This window comes from Myxocyprinus asiaticus, chromosome 41 (genome assembly GCF_019703515.2).
Source record: "Myxocyprinus asiaticus isolate MX2 ecotype Aquarium Trade chromosome 41, UBuf_Myxa_2, whole genome shotgun sequence".
Lineage (NCBI taxonomy): Eukaryota > Metazoa > Chordata > Actinopteri > Cypriniformes > Catostomidae > Myxocyprinus > Myxocyprinus asiaticus.
The window spans coordinates 24,604,053-24,625,822 of NC_059384.1; the positions used below are offsets into that span (position 1 = coordinate 24,604,053).

Here is a 21,770-nt window from a genome sequence, read left to right on the forward strand (position 1 = left end):
AAAAAAAAAAATTCTATGAATTTTTTTCTCTCTGATTTTTTTTTTCTTTCTGAGATTACGTTCTTCTCTCTGAATTTTTTTCTCTATGAATTTTTTTTTTCTCAGATTTTTTTCTCTCTCTCTGAGAATTGTATATTTTTTCCCTCCTCAAGCAGCAACACATGAGAATTAGTTTTTTCTTGCTAGCATTGGTACCAATTAGCATATGGTACCAGTCTTGGCCACCAGGTGCCACTATCAATAAGTATGACATCTTACGCTTACAAGGTGACCAAATGTCTGTGGTTTGTATCTGTTGATTGATAGATTTATAGTTAAATAGTTATATATAATACAATAAAAAATGTTTTGCAAATCTTAAAGAAAAAAAAAACAATGTTAGACATTCCTCTAATACATGAAATCCCACAGTTAAATTAATATACCTCAGGTTACATACTGTATGCTTCATATGGCATTCATTGTCAAGTGAGACCACGGGAATTATTTTTGATTGTTTGGTGACATTCACTACTGGGAATATCGATTCCGTATATGCCTTGTTACAGAGCCTTTCGCTCACTGTTACCTGAAGAAAAAAAGGGGAAGCATTGATAGCTTTATTTCTCCTATATATTGCAATGTAGGCTATGATTCTTATTTTAAGTGCACAAGCGCTAAGCGCTGCGCAATACCTTAACTCATATGCACAAAGTCAATGGGCATGGCCATGAAGTTTTGGTATTTTCGTGCAAGCGTGCGCTAAGTCTAGGCGTAAGTGGGTTTGGCGAAATCGCATGCGCAAGGCGCTAATCGGGTCAATGGAGGTTCTTCTCCGGCACCGTCTCTGTCCTATTATACAGTCCATTCCCTGTCAAGCACCAGCAATATAAACAAAGACAGTACATTTATAAGAAGTTGGTAGTGAAAATGGACAATAGATTGGAAGAATAAAAATATGGATTTACATTATTTTGTGCGTCCTTTTTAAAAGGGACACGTTCCTTTTAAACGCATGGAAAATGTGGTTCAGGATATGGATGTAGGCTCCATTTAATGACAGAGAATGTAAGTATTATTAATCAGACACCATAAGACACAAATCATGGCTAGTATTAACAGTTATTGTATCGGCATGCACTTCACTTCTACCGGTCGACATTGATTTTAAAAAATGTAATTAATTTATTGAAACACAACAGATTAAACCAAAAATATTTCTACATTCAAATTACACTTCAGACAAATTGAAAATAGAATCAAAATAACGAAGTGGTCAAAACAAATCATTCCTTTTTTTTACTCTTTTTTAACATTTTACTCTTTCTTCCACCTGCCCCCTTTGCAGTGACTTAAACATAACAATACAAATAATAACAATAATTGAAAAAATAAACCATGACCTCTAGAAAATGTAACACAAATCTCATATTTTTTTGTTTCAACAAAAGGCTTCAACAGCAATCCTCAAAGACATTATGTGATGTTCTGTACTTTCAGAATTTGGACATGAACTTTATTACCACCTGCTGGTGAAATCTCTAAACTACAAATGCAGGAACTGAATTTGGACTTTGCACTGAGTTAAGACGTGGTATTGAAATGTCTTAGCGCAACGACCAAATTCTAAGGAAAATAGCAAAATTTACATACAATACACTCACAGATTGCACGCCTACACCCACAATATCGCAAACACTCCCACCCATACCCATTAATTTTTTGCGCTGGCACGAAAATTGCGCTTATAATTAGCACTCTCACGAAAATTGGATAAGACATTTCGCACGGCCGTAGCTCGTTCGCTTTGCGCACTCACGAAAATAGAGCCCTATGTCTTTCCTGTTGTAGTGTTGTGTGTACCCCTGTTAATGTTAATCTTGTTGTAAGTGATGTTATAATTTCTGAACGAAAAAATAACGTATACATTTATCCTGATGGAACATTTAACAAAAGTAAAGTTGTGCAGTATTTTGGAATATAATTATAATCGAAGCTCAAGAGTATGAGAAGTCACACTTCAGCGGAAGACATGTCATTTGTTGACATGTTACCAGAGAAGGATTGCTTTCAAGCATTTTTGTGCTTGTGGTTTTGTGACTTTTTCATTTTTGTCAAAAAAGCATGTTAACACTAATAATAATAATAATAATAATAATAAATTTTTAAAAATAACCATCAATTGATTATAATTTTGTAGTCAACATGTAAACGCATACAGTTCCTTTTTTTAAACAAAGAAAACAAACAATTTTTTTTTATGAAAGGGTTATGAATTTTACAATTCATAACCCTTTTTATATAAATAACTTTTTAATGGGAATTTACTGAGAATAACCCTTTTATTGTCACCAGTCCCCACACTCGATTTACTGCAGAGGTGTAGTATATATAGGTCCTTACTTTCACAATCCATGTGAGCTCAATATTCAAAGCTTTTTCACCCATGAACTTTTGTAACATATCAAAATATTTTAATAACAACATGAAGCAATCCAAACTTACTGCAAAGGCGAAATTAACTAGTTTATTAATTACTAGTTTATTAAAGGAATAGTTCACCCCAAAATGAAATTCCCAAAATGTTCTCATCATTTACTCACCATTATGTCGTCTCAAAAAACTTTCTTTCTTCTGCTGAACAAAAAAGATGTTTTGATAGAGATATGATATGTATACAGTATATCCATACAAAGAAAGTCAATGGGGTCCAACATTTCCAAGTTCCAAAAAGGACATAAAGGCAGCATAAAGGTAATCCATATGATTTGAGTGGTTTAATCCATGTCTTCTGAAACAATACAATCAGTTTTGGGTGAGAAACAGACCATTACATTGTATATATATATATATATATATATATATATATATATATATATATATATATATATATATATATATATATATATATATATATATATATATATATATATATATATATATATATATATATATATATATATATATATATATATATATATATATATATATATAAAATATATCATATCTCCATCAAACTATCTTAGTTTGTGTTCCACAAAAGAAAGAGTCATATGAGTTTGAGATAGCATAAGAGTGAGTAAATTATGAGAGAATGATCATTTTTGGGTGAACTATCCCTTTAATTTACAGAGCCTTCTCAATAGTTTGCTTTTTTCAGCCAATGTTATTTTGTTGCTGTTTTAGCAATATTCACATAACCTGTGAACATGCTTTTCATCAAAGCACATAAACGTACATATTTTCCATTTAGACTACTAGAGTCTCAGTAAGTCATGTTTGTTTTAGATAAATTGGAGGTCAATCTGAGTCCCTTGAAATTTTCCAGTTCATAATTTTTTCTTTTTCCTGTGCCTTTGCTGTTTGCGTACAGCTGCTTCTGTTCAAAATGTTTTGGAAAAAGTAGTTAGGCCAGAGATGCCCTGTACAGACCTGAATACACTGAGGCAGAAATTCTGGCACATTATACTCCCACAGCTTGGCCTCATTTAGCTGTGCACCTGTGTTAAGGGGTTCTTCAATGTGTTTGTGAGCAGTCTTGCCTCAAAGTGATTTTTCATTTGTGTGTTATTTAATCCAAACCAGGGACCAATAGGTCCGACTGGAGCAAAGGGGGAATTTGGATTTCCAGGACGTCCGGTAAGTTACCTAATATTTCAGATCCAGTACATGCAGCCTTCATATTGATATATTCTTTATAATGTCATTGAAAACATTAACAAACATTAGAATGCAAGATCTGTAGTTGGTGTACATTTTAATTTTATATATTATTTTTTGATTAATATATTTTCATATTTATTCATATTTAAACAGACATAAATTACTGATCTGCACTATGCAGTTGTCCAAAAATGTATTTGGCTGCTTAAGCCACAATTGTGCAATTTTCATTCTATTAGATTACGAAATATCAAACCAGGTGGCATTTGCAAACAAACAACGCTAGACCTTTTCACTTTTTTTAGACAGTGACTTAGTTATATAAAGTTATGTAGTTTTACCCACATTCTCCATGTAGTATGTGTCTTATGAAGCTGAGTTTGAGACTTGTGCTAACTGCTCCCAGATGCATTTTTTGTAAATGGTGCAGCTGCTGAGCTGATTAGCATTTTTGCTTGCTATGACTGATTGACACATAATTGACTTGTGTTTCTTCTCAGGGTCGTCCTGGAATGAATGGACGTAAAGGAGAAAAGGGAGAGTCAACAGGGTTACCTGTGAGTATTTCCCATAGATTTATACACAGATTTTTTTGCCCTGTAACCATGGCATCAAACATTCTCTTAAAACTTTTAGAACTCCTATTATTGCAGCGTTGCTGACAATGTATCAGGGTATAGACCTTATTCACAGTAGCACCATCTTTGATTTTTGACAGGCATGAAAATGAGGCTGTGAGGGATAGACTTACAATCTTTTCAGTGGTACTGTATAAAGCTGCATAAAGCTCCTAGATCACATCTAATTTTCCACAACTCATGTTTTTTGGAGGTTTTTGTCAACTGAAACTTCTTGGAAAGATTTATTTTTTAATGTTTCTTAAGCGGAATGATCCAAAACACTTTAAACAACTATACAACGCATTGAAGAGACAGTAAGTCTATCCCTCACAGCCTCGTTGACATTCACGTCAAAAATTTTAAATGGCGCTACTGTAAATAAGGACCAAAGAGCTCATCAATAAATCAACTACTTCTTTTGAAGCCTGGGTTCTGAATGTTTTTTTTTTTCATTCATATTCTCGCATTAGTATTTCAGCCTTTAACCAACCCAAAACCAAATCAGTCTAGATTTGTTTTTTCTTCTCCTTTTTAGTGTATTTTCTTATCAGCAAACATACCAAAACATCCCAAATTAAATAATGTAAGGTAGGGAGCTATCTAACATTAGCTAGCCTACCTAGCTTCCAATAGCCTGTGAAAACTGACTGCTGTGCAGACAGTTCTGATTGGGGGATCTTGCTTCAGGATTGTGGGTAGTGTAGTCCTTCGGCAAGTACACACATTTTTTTCAAATGTAATTAAAATCATTAAGTTACGGCTTCTACAGAAGCATTTTAACAACATTGAAGCCCATGGTTAGCCTGTCGTGAAAGGTATATATGTTATTTCTAGAAGTCAATTTTGCAATTGAGATTTTGGATGACATTTTTACTTCCAGAATGCTAGAATTATGTTACCTGGTAATGTTAACCCAATACATTTTGCGTCAAGTGGGAACATCTGGGCAACTGTTCTTTCAAGCCAAAAATATTATTTACCATAAAAATGTATTTTGACTTGCCTCTCCCATTAAAAAAGCAAAAATTTGTGATACAGTGAGGCACTTACAATGGAAGTGAACGGGGCCAATCTGTAAACATTACATTACAATAATACATTACAATTACATAAACAATATGTGTGTTAACATGATTTTAGTGTGATAAAATTGCTTACTAACCATTTCTGTGTAAAGCTATAACTGTACAGCTCAAATAATACATGCTTTTTAACAGAAAAATGTATATAAGTGCTTTTATAAAATTATAAGCTTCATATTTCTGCCTTTAAATCATACAAAAATTGGCCCCATTCACTTCCATTGTAAGTGACACACTGTAACCTCTTTTTTTGCTTTTTTTTTAAAGAAAAGGAGGGACGAGTCGAAATAGTTTTTTGTGGCAATCAACTTTATGCCGCAAATTGTCAGAGAGCCAGACAAAGAGACCCAAGAGCAGAGGAACACTTCAAAGGATTTATTAACAATAAATAATAACTTTAACTGTGCTGGCAAAGATTGGAGATCCCGACACCGGCTGCAGTTGAGGGAGTGAACTTTGATGAGGGGATGAGTGCGCACTGTAGCTGCACAATGGGCAGATCCATGAATAGTGTGTTCATAGACGAGTGTATGCGTTGTGGAAGTCAGGAGCAGATTTGTAGGAATCCTCCGTAGAAGCATAGTGAGGTGCAGAGAACAATGGCCAGCAGATTGGAATGCAATCACTTTCCCTGCAGTGACCGGCAACCAAACAGATACACGAGACAGGACCAACTAGGCAGAGAGAGTGAGGTAAGTTACTTCATATCAAACAACAATCTAGCAAGGATACTGAGAACATGAAGGGTTTAAGAAGGGAGTGAATTAGAGGATCTATGAGGGCAAGGTCCAGGATGTCCCGAGCCGAGACTCAACATCTCTCCTCAGGTCCATAACCCTCCCAGTCAACAAGGTACTGGAACCCTCTGCCCCTACGCCTGATGTTGATCAGTCTCCTAACCATGTACACCGGAGAGCCCTCAACAAGATGCAGAGGGATGGTAGTGGTGGGGAGCAAATTAGAATGTAAAACCGGTTTTATCTTAGAAACACGAAAAACGGGATGATGCGTTTGAGATAAGGTGGTAATTTGAGACGGACCACCACCAGACTGATAACCTTGGCAAAGGGAAGCGGCCTGATAAACTTGGGACCCAGCTTATGTGAGGGGAGTCAGAGCAGAATGTCCTTAGAGGACAACCAAACCTTCTGCCTGCACATGTAAGCTGGGGGCTAAGACCGGTGCTGGTCCGTTTACAGGAGAGTTACAGGATGTCTTATTAGTCGCGCAGATGGGGCAAGCGGCAATGAGCCTGCGTATGTCCTGCGCAAGCGATGGCCATCAGAAACGCGGTCTAATGAGCATCTGGGTGTGAGTCACCCCTGGATGACAAGCGACGTTGGATGAGAGACCCCACTGTAGGACATGCATCCAAACTGAGCGTAGAACAAATAACTGACCCACTGGGCATGTGGTGGGGGGTGCGGTGTTTTGTAGCGCAGCACAGACTTTAGCCTCCACCTCCCAGGATACTATGCCCACCACTTGAGTGGCGGGTAGGATGGTATCTGGTGGAACGGTGGAGGTCTCGACTTCAAAACATCAAGACGATGAGTAGGACTTGACGTTCTTAGAGCCCGGACGATACGAAAGGATAAAATTAAAGCGAGTGAAAAATAATGCCTAGTTAGCCTGTCTAGAGCTGAGGTGTTTGGCACTACGGATGTAGTCTAGGTTATTATGATCAGTCCAGACCACGAAAGGTACCCCCGAACCCCCTAACCAATGACGCCACTCACCCAAGGCCAACCAGACAGCCAGCAATTCTCGGTTGTTGTTCCGTTCTGCTGGTGTTAAGCGGTGCGAAAAAAACGCGGATGCAGCTTTCCATCCGAGGAAGAGTGCTGCGACAGGACCACTCCAACAACAACCTCAGACGCATCCACCTACACCATACTCTGACTTGCAGGGTCGGGAATTACAAGAATGGGTGCAGTAGAAAACTGCTCCTTTAATTTAGAAAACACGGCCTCAGCCTGCGGGGACCAACAAAAGTCAGTGCGGGTGGAGGTGAGATCCGTCATGGGAATCTGGGGTTGGCCAGTCGAAGACAGCTCTGACCTTAGCAGGGTCCATGTGCACTCCTTTGTATGAAACGATGAACCCCAGGAACAGAATCGACTGTGCAAGAAAAGTGCACTTCTCTGCCTTGACGAACAGCCGATTCTCTAGTAATCGCTGGTGCACCTGCCTGACATGCTGAACATGGTCCTGGATATTCTGGGAGAAGATCAGAATATCATCAGGGTAGACAAATACTAAACATTCAACCATGTCTTTAAGCACATCATTTATGAGCCCCTGGAAGATGGCGGGGTGTTGACCAATCCGAAAGGCATAACCAAATATTCAAAGTGCCCCATATGGGTGTTAAACACCGTCTTCCACTCATCCCCCTTCCTAATTCGGACAAGGTGATAAGCATTGCGTAGGTCCAACTTCGTAAAGATGGATGCTCCTTGCAAGAGTTCGAAAGCTGAGGACATCAATGGCAAAGTATAGCGATTCTTTACCGTGATGTCATTCAGCCCCCGATAATCCATACAGGGTCTAAGTGAGCCATCCTTCTTCTCCATGAAGAAGAACCCCGCCCCTGCCGGCAACGAGGAAGGGTGGATGAGACCGGCTGACAGAGAATCATTGATATGAACACCACCCCCAAGTCATGGTATGTAAACGGTACTCCGGATAAATCTGCCATTCATCCTGCAATGAAACACAAGACTGGACAGGGGAGACAGCAGAATTAAGACAGTGCGACAAACAGTAAGAACTCCAAGCAAGAACAGTGTTGGTTGACCAGTCTATGTGTGGGTTGTGCGTTACCAACCAAGGATGCCCCAACACTACCTGTGCCGATGGAGATTGGATGAGTTAAAAGGACAACTGCTCCATATGATTACCAGAAACAAGTGACTGGCTTGGTGGACTGGGTAATGACAGACAGGGGCATGCCACTGAGGGTGTGGGCAGTGATAGGTTCATCCAACTGGACCATGGGAAGCCGCCATTTGGAAGCCAAGTCGATGTCCAAAAGGTTCCCTTCCACTCCGTAATCCACCAGGGCTGAGACCATGTGACAGGTAGAGCCATACTGCAGCCGGGCCGAGAGATTTGTACAAAGTCAGGAGGCTTTGTCGAAAGGTGTGTGCTCACCATTAACCCCCTTCCAACTGATGAGCGGTGGCTTTTACCGGACAGAAAGCAGATAGATGGCCAGACCAGGCACAATGAAAGCATAGTCCATTAACGAGGTGTCGCTGCTTCTCCTTATGTGAAATCTGAGTTCTCCTGACATGCATGGACTCAGTGTCGGGGTGTAATTCTGATGACCTGGCCAAAGTAGTGGAACAGTGGGAATGGCCAGCCGCCCGAGGAGGTGAAGAGCGATGTCTCTTACGGCAATGTCATAAGGCCAGGAGTTGATCGACTCGGAAAGCCAGATCAACCAAATCATCGAAACATGGGGGAAGATCGAAAGGATAGATTTCGTCCTGGATGTCGTCGGAAAGCCCATGCAGAAACCGGTCCCACATGCCGTGGTCGGTCCACTCACAAGATGTAGCCAGGGTGCAAAATTCGATCACATAATCTGAGACTCGTCAATCTCCTTGAAACAGTCTGGAAAAGACCCTCGCCGCCACCTGACCTTGAGCCAAGCAATCAAAAACTCGGTGGCGCTCAGTGGAGAAGCGTGAAAAGAGGCGCAACAAGGATGTCTGTTGTCCCACATGACAGTCCCCTATTCACCAACCCTTCCGGTGAGGAGTGTGATCACACATGCCACCTTCATAGTCTCGAACGGGAAAGGAGAGGGCTGTAACGTGAAGAACAGGGAACATTGTGAAAGGAATGCGCTACAGGATCCCGCCTCACCTGAATACGGTGTTCGAGGAGGGATAAGAGCCTCTGAATGCCCAGAAATGTGGGGAACTGCTGGAGCCAGAGAGGATGCTTCCTGAGAGGGACCAGCATCAGGAGGTAGGCAGAGTTGTTGAACAACAGAGGTGAGCTCAGCGAGCTGCAACACCATCATCTCCAGAGAGTTAGATTCAGAGATTTGATCCTGCTGACGTCCCAGTAAAGCTCCCTTCTGAGAGAGGGCTGAGTGAAAATTAGATTCCTCCGCTTGGTCCATACTTGGCTAGATTGTTCTGTCAGAAAGTGAGAGCGAGACAAACAGACCCAAGAGCAGAGGAACAGTTCATAGGATTTATTAACAATAAATGATAACTTTAACTGTTGTGCTGGGATTGGTGATCCCGGCACTGACTGCAGTTGAGGGAAGGAGTTTTGGGGATGAGTATGTTGCGTAGCCGCACAATGGGCAGTTCTGTGAAGAGTGTGTTCATAGACGAGTGTGTGCATTGTGGAAGTCAGGAGCTGATTCGTAGGAATCCTCCGTAGAGGCATAGTGAGGTGCACAGAACAACGCCCAGCAGATTGGAAGGTAATCACTTTGCTGACACTTGGGCAGAGATGAGGAATCCTCCGTTGAGGGTTCAGGAGTGCAGAAAACAAGCGTATAGCAAACTGGAAGGTAACCACACTCACAGCACTTGGGTGGAGACGGGCAACCAAACAGATACATGAGACAGGACCAACTAAACAGAAAGAGTGAGGTAATTTACTTCACATGAAACAACAATCTAGCAAGGATACTGAGAACATGAAGGGTTTAAGTAGGGAGTGAATTAAAGGAGAACCATGTGTTGCTAACATGCTAATTAGTGGCATGATCAGCGTTCACCTGGGAACAATCAATGTTCCCATTTAAACACTGATCATGCATGCTGGCTTCGCCTGCAAGACAAGAGGGAGAGAAAATAAACCAAACCGACAAACTCACCGGAGCCGTGACAAAATGCTGTCGATTGAGCTTAACTTGTTTTGAACCTAGAACATTCCTTTAAGAGGCACAGATGGTAAAGACCAGTCAGTGCATATGAGTAAAAAGTGTAAATACAGAAGTCACAATGGCAGTGAATGAGGTAGAAATGATAGGTGACTATTACAGTGCAAATGAAAATGTAAAAATACAGAATCTAAAGAGTAGATAATTTTGTAGAAATGTGGTAAAAATGAGGTATAATCAATGGTTAATTTCTATTATAGTAAATAACATGTTAAAGAGACAGCTGCATTGAGTCAAGTATAGTAGAAGTACAGCAATGAAGTAAAGTAATACTTTAATTGCAGGTTACCACTTTTACAGTGTATGTTATCTGCCTTCCTAAAAATGTTTACTCTGCTCTGAGTGTGTCTGTTTGTTCCTCACACCATTTCTTGGTTTTACCCAAAATTGCACAAGATCTAAATTGTTGCACCAATAAAAGAATAAAGAGTACTGAAAGAAGGGCCTGGATTAAAGTGCCGCACCATCTCGCTGCACAATCTGAAAGCAAGAAGTTAGCTGGTGCTCAAACAAGGCAGCAAAGCTGTTGCTCAAAAGCTACATACAGGTAGCAGCAACACAAACAACAAATCTCTTTAATTATTTAGAACTGGAGAGCAGCCTTCTATACAAAATACATTTTCCTTGCTATTAGCAAGCTGGCTGTTGTGTGTACTGAAATCCTGTCCTACTGTGAAGTGTTGTCCTAATTCTTTATTTCTTGATGTTTTTTTAATAGTTTGCTTCTTTAATTTTTACCCATTGTTGTCTGGCTTGTGTCCATCGTCTTCTATAATCATCCATCTTTTATCCCATAGGGTCCGCCTGGTCCTCCCGGCCCACCAGGACGTCCAGGAATATTCAACTGTCCTAAAGGAGTAAGTGACTCTCTTTTTCTGTCTGTCTCTGTTTGTCTCTGTGTCATACACAGACTGTCTGTGATGTATGTCTGTAACTCTCTCATGCTCAGTGTCCACTTTACCTCTACGTTTTCATAGACAGTGTTTCCGGTTCCTCCTCGACCTAACTGCAAAAAGCCCGTAAGTTACTAAGTGTGTGTTTGACACGTTGAGTCGTCGTCTAAGGCTTAATTATGCCATCATCTTCGTCATCATCATCTCTGAACTGATGAACTCTCTCACTCTAACTGGCTGCTTAAAGGGATAGTTCACCCAAAAATGAAAATTATCTCATCAATTACTCACCCTCATGCCATTACAGACTTTCTTTCTTCTGCAGAACAAGATTTTTAGGGAAATATGTAGGTCCTTTCTATGCAAGTTTTTAACTATAAATCTCCACTTTCACATTTTTCTTATTTAGTTTTTTGCCGATTTGCATTTTGAGTGCATATCGCCACCTAATGGGCAGGGAGGAAAATGTATATTAAAAAAGGACTTAAATATTGATCGGTTTCTCTCCCACACCTATCATATCACTTCTGAAGATATGGATTACTGGACACTGGAGTCTCATGTATTACTTTTATGCTGCACTTATATGCTTTTTGGACCTTCAAAATTCTGGCCACCATTCACTTTTATGGACCAACAGAGCTGAGATATTCTTCTAAAAATCTTTGTTTATGTTTAGCAGAAGAAAGTCATTTTTGAGAATTTTCATTTTTGGGTGAACTATCCTCCTCAAAATGTTGGTTCTTTTGTCACAATCAACCCATCTTAGAAGTAATGGACATTTTAACTGGCATTACTTTAACTCTGCATCTACGTTAACGCAGCAGCAGAATATGGTTGTCAGTCTTGTTTTAGAGTGCTATATATGGTTACGTTCACACACAGTTTGGTTATAATTGAAAGTGACAAACGTATTCTATACTGTAACTGAAGTGACTAAAAGTGTTACATTTGTAGGACTCACAAACACATTTTTATGGATATTGGCAAAAGTACCATCTAACGTGTATATGGCCATTAATTATTACCATTATATAGAGTTCATCATTGTTTTTCTTTACCATCGTACCATTTCCCACTTTAACATTTTTACAGCATGAGACCCATTCAGGTGGAGATGTTTGCCTGTTGTCATTTAAAGATGTCTTTAAAGAGTTTGATATGGCTTATGGACAATGCCAGGTACTTTGTTCTTGGCCTCTATATTTTTATTTACTACATTTCTCAGAGTTGTTGTTGCTTATTGAGTCTAATAGAGAGTCAAACCCAATTGTTCCATTGATATTGACTCACTTTTCATGAAACTAACACTGCCTATTTGAATAAGGACACATCAAGGCTATATTCTGTGGATAATTATCTAAAAAAAAAAAAAAGCACTCAATTAAGTTTTTTTTTAATGTAAGATTGTATACGTTTGTAAAGGAAAATATAAAGGTCATATTTAACAGTCAACATGTAGAATTATTGCATGAATGGATGTCTCATGATTCATTGTCCATAATCCAGAGCAGGCATCTTCATGATACTTGTTTCAGCACGCTGCATGTCGTTTGGACAGAGGCATGGTGTTTGGGTTAGGATGCTTTGCAATGACCTAACTAAATGTTTTTCTTAGCATGAATAGAGTCAAATCTGGAAAAATGTGGGAATAGTAAACTCCCAATTAACATCAAGTTTGCCAGATGTATTAGGGAAAAAACTGACCCAAGTAACATGTAACCGTTAACGTCGACAAAAAGCTACATACCTAAATTCAGCAGACATGTAAAGGGAACCGTGAAGTTTGACGGCAATTTACAGAGTAAATTCGTCTGGTTTTGACAACTTATGGCGGTGTCCTGCTGTGAGGGCTATTTATATGTTAATGACTGGCAATTAAGAGTGAAAAGTTAGGTGCTTGCTGTGTTTCAGAGTACAGGGGAAGACAAATAACTCAAAGTTTTGATTATTGTAGGCTAAAGCAAACTACATTACTGTACAGACAAACATGCAAAAATGTACATCCTGAATGTAAAAAATTGTTAGCCAATCAGTGGTGATATTTAACTCAATAATAACTACATTTTATTTTACCTGATAGTTTTGACAGATATTACAGAAAACAAATCTGTTTTTAAAATGCAGGGATTTATCTGTTTGTTTGTTTTTAGTTATGTACATTTTCAGCACCTACACTGTTACCATGTGCTGACATAATAGTTAATTTAAATGGCTAATGGATCAATCATTACAACTGCCTAAAGCATTTGGTCAATAGCCATGATCACATGGTCAGAAAATGTCAACCAAACTGTACTGCAGAAAAACACATAAGTGCAAAAGTTTCAAAGACAGGCAAATGTTGCATAGTGAGGATGTTTTCAAAAATAATGGCATAAATAGTTTTCATTTATCAGTTAACATCATACAAAGTCAAGTAAACATAAAAAAGCTAAATCAATATTCGGTGTGACCACCTTTGCCTTTAAAACAGCACCAATTCTGCTAAGTACACCTGGACACAGTTTTTCTTGGTTGTTGGCAGATAGGATGTACCAAGCTTCTTGAAGAATTCGCCATGGTTCTTCTATCTATTTCGGCTGTCTCAATTGCTTCTGTCTCTTCATGTAATCCCAGACTGAAATGATGTTCAGTGGGTGGCTTTGTGGGGGCCATGACATCTGTTGCAGGTCTCCCTGTTCTTCTTTTCTATTATATTCTATTTGCTAAATAAATGTTTGGGAGTCTAAAATGTATATATCCTATTGACACACTAAAGCTGAAGATATAAATAACCATCTTAAGACAAATGCTTTTGTGAAACATCTTATGTGCCTAAGACTTATGCACAGTACTGTATATATATATACAGTGGTGTGAAAAAGTGTTTGCCCCTTCCTGATTTCTTATTTTTTTGCATATTTGTCACACTTAAATGTTTCAGATCATCAAACAAGTTTAAATATTAGTCAAAGATAACACAAGTAAACACAAAATGCAGTTTTTAAATGAAGGTTGTTCTTATTAAGGGAAAACAAAATCCAAACCTACATGGCCCTGTGTGAAAAAGTGTTTGCCCCACCTGTTAAAACATAACTTAACTGTGGTTTATCACACCTGAGTTCAATTTCTCTAGCCACACCCAGGCCTGATTACTGCCACACCTGTTCTCAATCAAGAAATCACTTAAATAGGACCTGCCTGACAAAGTGAAGTAGACCAAAAGATCTTCAAAAGCTAGACATCATACCGAGATCCAGAGAAATTCAGGAACAAATGAGAAAGAAAGTAATTGAGATCTATCAGTCTGGAAAAGGTTATAAAGACATTTCTAAAGCTTTGGGACTCCAGAGAACCACAGTGAGAGCCATTATCCACAAATGGCGAAAACATGGAACAGTGGTGAACCTTCCCAGGAGTGGCCGGCCGACCAAAATTACCCCAAGAGTGCAGCGACGACTCATCCAAGAGGTCACAAAAGACCCCACAACAACATCCAAAGAACTGCAGGCCTCACTTGCCTCAGTTAAGGTCAGTGTTCATGACTCCACAAGAAAGAGACTGGGCAAAAATGGCCTGCATGGCAGAGTTCCAAGACGAAAACCACTGCTGAGCAAAAAGAACATTAAGGCTTGTCTCATTTTTGCCAGAAAACATCTTGATGATCCCCAAGATTTATGGGAAAATACTCTGTGGACTGACGAGACAAAAGTTGAACTTTTTGGAAGGTGTGTGTCCCATTACGCCAGATGTAAAAGTAACACCTCATTTCAGAAAAAGAACATCATACCAACAGTAAAATATGGTGGTGGTAGTGTGATGGTCTGGGGCTGTTTTGCTGCTTCAGGACCTGGAAGACTTGCTGTGATAAATGGAACCATGAATTCTGCTGTCTACCAAAAAATCCTGAAGGAGAATGTCCGGCCATCTGTTCGTGACCTCAAGCTGAAGCAAACTTGGTTTCTGCAGCAGGACAATGATCCAAAACACACCAGCATGTCCACCTCTGAATGGCTGAAGAAAAACAAAATGAAGACTTTGGAGTGGCCTAGTCAAAGTCCTGACCTGAATCCTATTGAGATGCTGTGGCATGACCTTAAAAAGGCAGTTCATGCTCGAAAACCCTCCAATGTGGCTGAATTACAACAATTCTGCAAAGATGAGTGGGCCAAAATTCCTCCACAGCGCTGTAAAAGACTCATTGCAAGTTATCGCAAACGCTTGATTGCAGTTGTTGCTGCTAAGGGTGGCCCAACCAGTTATTGGGTTTAGGGGGCAATCACTTTTTCACACAGGGCCATGTAGGTTTGGATTTTGTTTTCCCTTAATAATAACAACCTTCATTTAAAAACTGCATTTTGTGTTTACTTGTGTTATCTTTGACTAATATTTAAACTTGTTTGATGATCTGAAACATTTAAGTGTGACAAACATGCAAAAAAATAAGAAATCAGGAAGTGGGCAAACACTTTTTCACACCACTGTATATATATATATACAGTATATATATATATATATATATAATTCTTTTTTTTTTTTTTTAATACGGGTACTAATGAAATTGAATGCAAACAATTAAATATCTCCAATCAACAGTTACTGTAAAATACAGCAGTAAACTAAAATTAATAAGTTAATGAAATAATAAAAACATAACAAAAAATTAAGTAATAGAAGCATAAACTTAAAGTTTAACTAAAAAATTTCTGTTGTTAAAGAAAATAATCTGACGTGTGCATAAAAACAAAAATATGAAAACTTTAGGAATAGGCCTAAATCTCAACCATTGTGCACAGTGGTATTATTACTGATACCTTAAGAGGATTAACTTAAGAAGATTACTTACCATGGCAACAAATGGCCATAACACAGAAAGAATTGTCAGTCACTATACATCCGAAATGGTATATAATCGGATGTAAATGGGCCTGTAGATTCTGAGACTCCGGGCCAGTAAATTTCTGAATACGTCCGAAATTCAGCGGTTTATACAGGAGTCTACTGGTCCAGATACAGCTCTTTTCATGCAGTGTAGTATTCTGCTATGTTCTTGAATATCATGTTCTCAAACAGCACGGGACGATGAAAATCAGCAGTGTTGTTTGGTTTCCTTGATATATTTTTACATTCCCATGTTCTTTTCCTTTTCAAATTACTGTTTGTCTTGGATTGAGATCCCCTGGCATTATGCATGTAGACTAAGAAGAAAAAGATTAATAAAATATTTACTACATGTGTTTTTCTCACCATAACAGACATCAACTTGAGCAATAGTTCTAAACACCTCAATATCTTATTTTTAACCCATCACTTCTATTGTAGTTACAATCATCTAATGAAAAACAGAACTCTTTCATTTTTCATTAGAACATAATTGCCATTTTCTTAGTCCAAATATTCCCTCTTTATCCAGCATTTGATTTCTCATCCAGATGGTTACAGTCTAAATGCTTTGAATTAACTGTGTTGTGTCAGTTATATTCACACAGTTCTCTATTTTTTGTTTGATTTTCTTCAGGTTAATGGAGACACACAAGGTGAGTTAAAACGGTTGTGTTATTTTTTGATTATCTTATTTATATATAAATCTGGTAATGTTGTTACTATATTTAGTATCACAACATATGTTTGTGGTTGTAAAAGTAAATAAAAGTATTCTTTTATTTATAGATTCTATATCTATAAATAAAAGTATTCTAATGTTCACCATTATTTTTTTATGTTTTATCTTACAATGCTGTCATATTTCTATATATTTTTCTATAATATATATATATATATATATATATATATATATATATATATATATATATATATATATATATATATATATATATATATAAGAGATGTGGAAGGCCAGATGTATAACTAAACAAGAGGATAAGTACATCAGAGACTCTAGTTTGAGAAATAGATGCCTCCCATCAGAATCAGAATGAGCTTTATTGCCAAGTATGCTTACACATAAAAGGAATTTGTCTTGGTGACAGGAGCTTCCAGTGTACAACAATACAATACAGCAACAAGAGATAATAAAAAAAAATAATTAAAAAATAAACACATAAAAATTGAATAAAAATAAAAATTGAATAGAAAATAAACTATATATAGAAAACACAATAAGACTAATATATATATATATATATATATACGTAGTGCAAATACAAATCTGTTATATACAGTGCAATGTAATGTAATGGCAGAAGAGGTAGGATGTGTTGGATAAATATAAAAAGACTAAACTGTGTATTGCACATAATTATTGCTCAATGGGGCAGTTTTAACTGTTCATGAGATGGATAGCCTGAGGGAAAAAACTGTTCCTGTGCCTGACGGTTCTGGTGCTTGGAGCTCTGTAGCGCCGGCCAGAAGGCAACAGTTCAAAAAGGTGGTGGGCAGGGTGAGTGGGGTCCAGAGTGATTTTTCCAGCCTTTTTCCTCACTCTGGAAGTGTATAGTTCTTGAAGGGAGGGCAGGGGGCAACCAATAATCCCCTCATAAGTCCGAACTATCCTTTGTAGTCTGCTGTTCAATTTCCCTACTGTCCTTAGCTGATAGCTTCATTGAATTCTACCCGCTCAACACCAGTTTCATGTACAACAGTAAAGAGAAGACTCAGGGGTGCAGGCCTTATGGGAAGAATTGCAAAGAAAAAGCCACTTTTGAAACAGAAAAACAAAAATAAAAGGTTAGAGTGGGCAAAGAAACACAGACATTGGACTACAGATAATTGGAAAAGAGTGTCAGATCTTAACTCGCTTTTGTGGGATCAGCTAGACTGTAAGGTGCGTGAGAAGTGCCCGACAAGACAGACACATCTATGGTAAGTGCTACAGAAAGCATGGGGTGAAATGTCATCTGAGTATCTGGACAAACTGACAGCTAGAATGCCAAGGATCTGCAAAGCTGTCATTACTGCACATGGAAGATATTTTGATGAGAACTCTTTCAAGTAGTTTATGAAGTTCTGAAAATTTTTTTCAAATTGTAATAGTCATTTTTCATGTTATTAATGTCCTGACTATACATTATGATCACTTGAATGCCACTTTGGTGAATAAAAGTACCAATTTCTTTCCATAAGAGCAAAATCCAGGATTACCATCTTTTAAAGATGGAAAAGGATATAAAAAGATATCCAAAGCCTTGAAAATGCCAGTCAGTACTGTTCAATCACTTATTAAGAAGTGGAAAATTCGGGGATCTCTTGATACCAAGCCAAGGTCAGGTAGACCAAGAAAGATTTCAGCCACAACTGCCAGAATAATTGTTCGGGATACAAAGAAAAACCCACAGGTAACCTCAGGAGAAATACAGGCTGCTCTGGAAAAAGACGGTGTGATTGTATGAAGGAGCACAATACGATGATACTTGAACAAAAATGAGCTGCATAGTCGAGTTGCCAGAAAGAAGCCTTTACTGCGCCAATGCCACAAATGGCAACACCTTGACATGCCTCACAGCTTCTGGCACTCTGTAATTTGGAGTGACGAGACCAAAATAGTGCCTTATGATCACAACCATAAGCGCTATGTTTGGAGAGGGGTCAACAAGGCCTATAGTGAAAAGAATACCATCCCCACTGTGAAGCATGGTGGTGGCTCACTGATGTTTTGGGGGGGGGTGTGAGCTCTAAAGGCACGGGAAATCTTGTGAAAATTGATGGCAAGATGAATGCAGATTGTTATCAGAAAATACTGGCAGACAATTTGCATTCTTCTGCACGAAAGCTGCGCATGGCACGCTCTTGGACTTTCCAGCAAGTTGACCCTCCAGTGGTTACAGCAGAAAAAGGTGAAGGTTCTGGAGTGGCCATCACAGTCTCCTGACCTTAATATCATCGAGCCACTCTGGGGAGATCTCAAACATGTGGTTCACGTTTGAGATCAAAGACTTTGCATGACCTGGAGGCATTTTGCCAAGACGAATGGGCAGCTATACCACCTGCAAGAATTTGGGGCCTCATAGACAACTATTATAATAGACTGCACGCTGTCATTGATGCTAAAGGGGGCAATACACAGTATTAAGAACTAAGGGTATGCAGACTTTTGAACAGGGGTCATTTCATTTTTTTTCTTTGTTGCTATGTTTTGTTTTATGATTGTGTCATTCTGTTATAACCTACAGTTGAATATGAATCCCATAAGAAATAAAAGAAATGTGTTTTGCCTGCTCACTCATGTTTTCTTTAAAAATGGTACATATATTACCAATTCTCCGAGGGTATGCAAACTTTTGAGCACAACTGTATATATATATGTGTGTGTGTGTTGTAAGTATTTGGACACTTAAGCTACAAAAATGTATAAATACAATAACAAAATATCAATCTGAGTGGCATCTGAAAACAGACTTTTCAGTAATGTTTGACAACCAGAAAGTGTCAAAATGCAATTCTTCTTAAATTTGAAAAGTATATTGATTGTTTAAAACCTAACAAAGTTATTTTTGTGAAATAATTAGCTTGAAAATATGTTTTTGCTATGTTAGGATTAGGGTGACATTCATACCTTTTTAAGAATGCCTTAAGTGTCTAAATACCTTCCTGAACTATTCATAAACTTCCTGAACTGTACACTTCAACCTTTGTTATTTATTGTGACTTCTTCACCTGTAGGGGGAGCTAGCTGCTCATCATTTGGAGCCAAAGGGGAAAAGGGGGAGAGGGGTCTTCCAGGATTACCATCTCCTTTAAGTATGTCCTCTCTAGTGCCCTCAATCACAAAGTACAAACTCATGGATGCATGATATCAAATTAAATGTGCAACATAACTTTTTTTCTCACAATTTTACTCCACATCCTTTAAATTGAAAGTTTGAGTTTGTTTTTCACTTCATGTGTGTTGGTTTCAAGTCAAGCAAGATTATAAGTGCTCTGATCCATTCTGTTATAGGCAATACACTGGAAACCAAAATAACAGTAAGTTTAAGATTTCAAATATAATTTTCATACAGTATTTATTTATTTATTTATTTTTTAAGATGTTGTTAGAAAATGTTGCATTTTGGAGGAAGGTACCTGAGCAGCCTGTCAGGCACAAAGCAGGGTACCTTGGCAAATGTAGCAAATTTTGCAATTTGAAAATCTGTTTATTGATTCATGTTTGTGTTGGTGCATATGTTTGTTTGTTTGTTTTGTTTTTTTTTTTCTTTAGAATGCATTGCTTTGTTTGTTTAACAGGGTGATAAAGGTGACCATGGTTTTAGGGGAGAGAAAGGAGAAAAAGGTGAAGCCGGGATGCCGGGGCTACCTGGGGTCCCTGGGAAATCTGGCTTGGTGGTGAGTGGATATTATGTAATTATATGAACCCTCTGCAATGCAGCTAAAAGCATTGTAAGATCTCTTTTTATTAGAGTAACAGCAACTGTAATTGTACAACAACCTATTGTATCAGTGTTCCATTAGACTCAAGTGCAGTTGACAAAGATGCATTTAATTTAATGCACCCAGTGTTGCCCAGTGCAGGTTTGTCTTATTTTTTTTCTGTTCTTTCTCTCTGTCTACCTCTACTTTTAATCTCATTCTCATCTCTATCTCACTTTATTCTGTGCTCTTTCATTTTTGTTTCTGTTTGTCTTTGTTGTCTCAATCAGATTTCATGCTATCTTCATTTTCACACTTCTCTGTGTCTCTCACTTGTTGTCACTCTTTTAACTCAAAGTCCTTTTTGATCTTTCTATGTGATTCAAGATTTGTTTTATTTCAAATTTGCCATGCTGAATTAATTGGCACGAGTTGCACACTACTTTGCTTCTCGTGGGTGAAATGCCTTCATTCAGAGATGAAAAGTATCACTTTGCAAGACTAAACCACAATGAACTGTGAATCACTTTGACGATAATGACTGAGATTGTTTATTGCATTCACTTTGTCTCTTAGATCCAAATTAGGATGGTGTAACACATAACAAATAAGCTTTTTTTCAGCTATTGCAAGAAGGTCTCAAACCCTTAAAGTGGACCCAGAGCAAAACAAATACGTATAATAAGTGCTTTCTAGATTTGAGATACTTTCCCTAAGCTGGTGTGATCTCACAGATATATTATAATTAGATTTTTAAAATAAAGGTTGTGAGGGAGCCTTTTACCCCACACCTGTTATAGTGTACATACCGGGGCAATCGTTATAGGGCACAATTTGTCACCTTATGCAAAGACTTTTGAGACAACAAGATGCTTTTTTTTTTTTTTTTTTTTTTTTTTAACAAATTAAGATAATGCTTATTCTGAATAAACACTTCAGAAAAGGTTGCATCATGTTTTGTTCATTTCAATCACATTTAACATTTCATTACATATCAAGTATTCTAAAAACAAATGAATCTCCATTGTGATTGGATCAGTCTATATGAGCCCACTTTTTTCATAACAAATCTATTCATCCCACTTAAGAAAAACAATGAGTGTAATAGGGGCCTTTAGCCCCTGCAACAGGGAAGCTTTTACCCTTAATGCTATCCTTTCACTTAATGGACAGTTATTGAATTTTTATATATATATTATATATATCTCCTTGGACTAAATTGAAAATGACAAATAAGCATTTTGTCTCAAAATAAATGTGATTATTTCCATGATATTCATTAGGTTTACAGCATTACAACATACAAGGTTATACATTTACAACATTTAAA

The 21,770-nt window shown here is 38.0% G+C and overlaps 1 protein-coding gene across 3 annotated transcripts in view; it reads left to right on the plus strand.

The window, feature by feature from the left end:
* Window positions 1–21,770, plus strand: part of LOC127431763 (collagen alpha-1(XV) chain-like) — a 132,659-nt gene that overhangs the window by 89,248 nt on the left and 21,641 nt on the right. For all 3 annotated transcript variants that reach the window (XM_051682295.1, XM_051682294.1, XM_051682296.1), the window contains 8 exons: window positions 3,565–3,618; window positions 4,143–4,199; window positions 11,057–11,116; window positions 11,237–11,278; window positions 16,653–16,671; window positions 19,754–19,831; window positions 20,031–20,056; window positions 20,318–20,416. In XM_051682295.1, coding sequence (XP_051538255.1) covers window positions 3,565–3,618; window positions 4,143–4,199; window positions 11,057–11,116; window positions 11,237–11,278; window positions 16,653–16,671; window positions 19,754–19,831; window positions 20,031–20,056; window positions 20,318–20,416 — 435 coding nt within the window. The remainder of the gene's footprint in view (window positions 1–3,564; window positions 3,619–4,142; window positions 4,200–11,056; window positions 11,117–11,236; window positions 11,279–16,652; window positions 16,672–19,753; window positions 19,832–20,030; window positions 20,057–20,317; window positions 20,417–21,770) is intronic.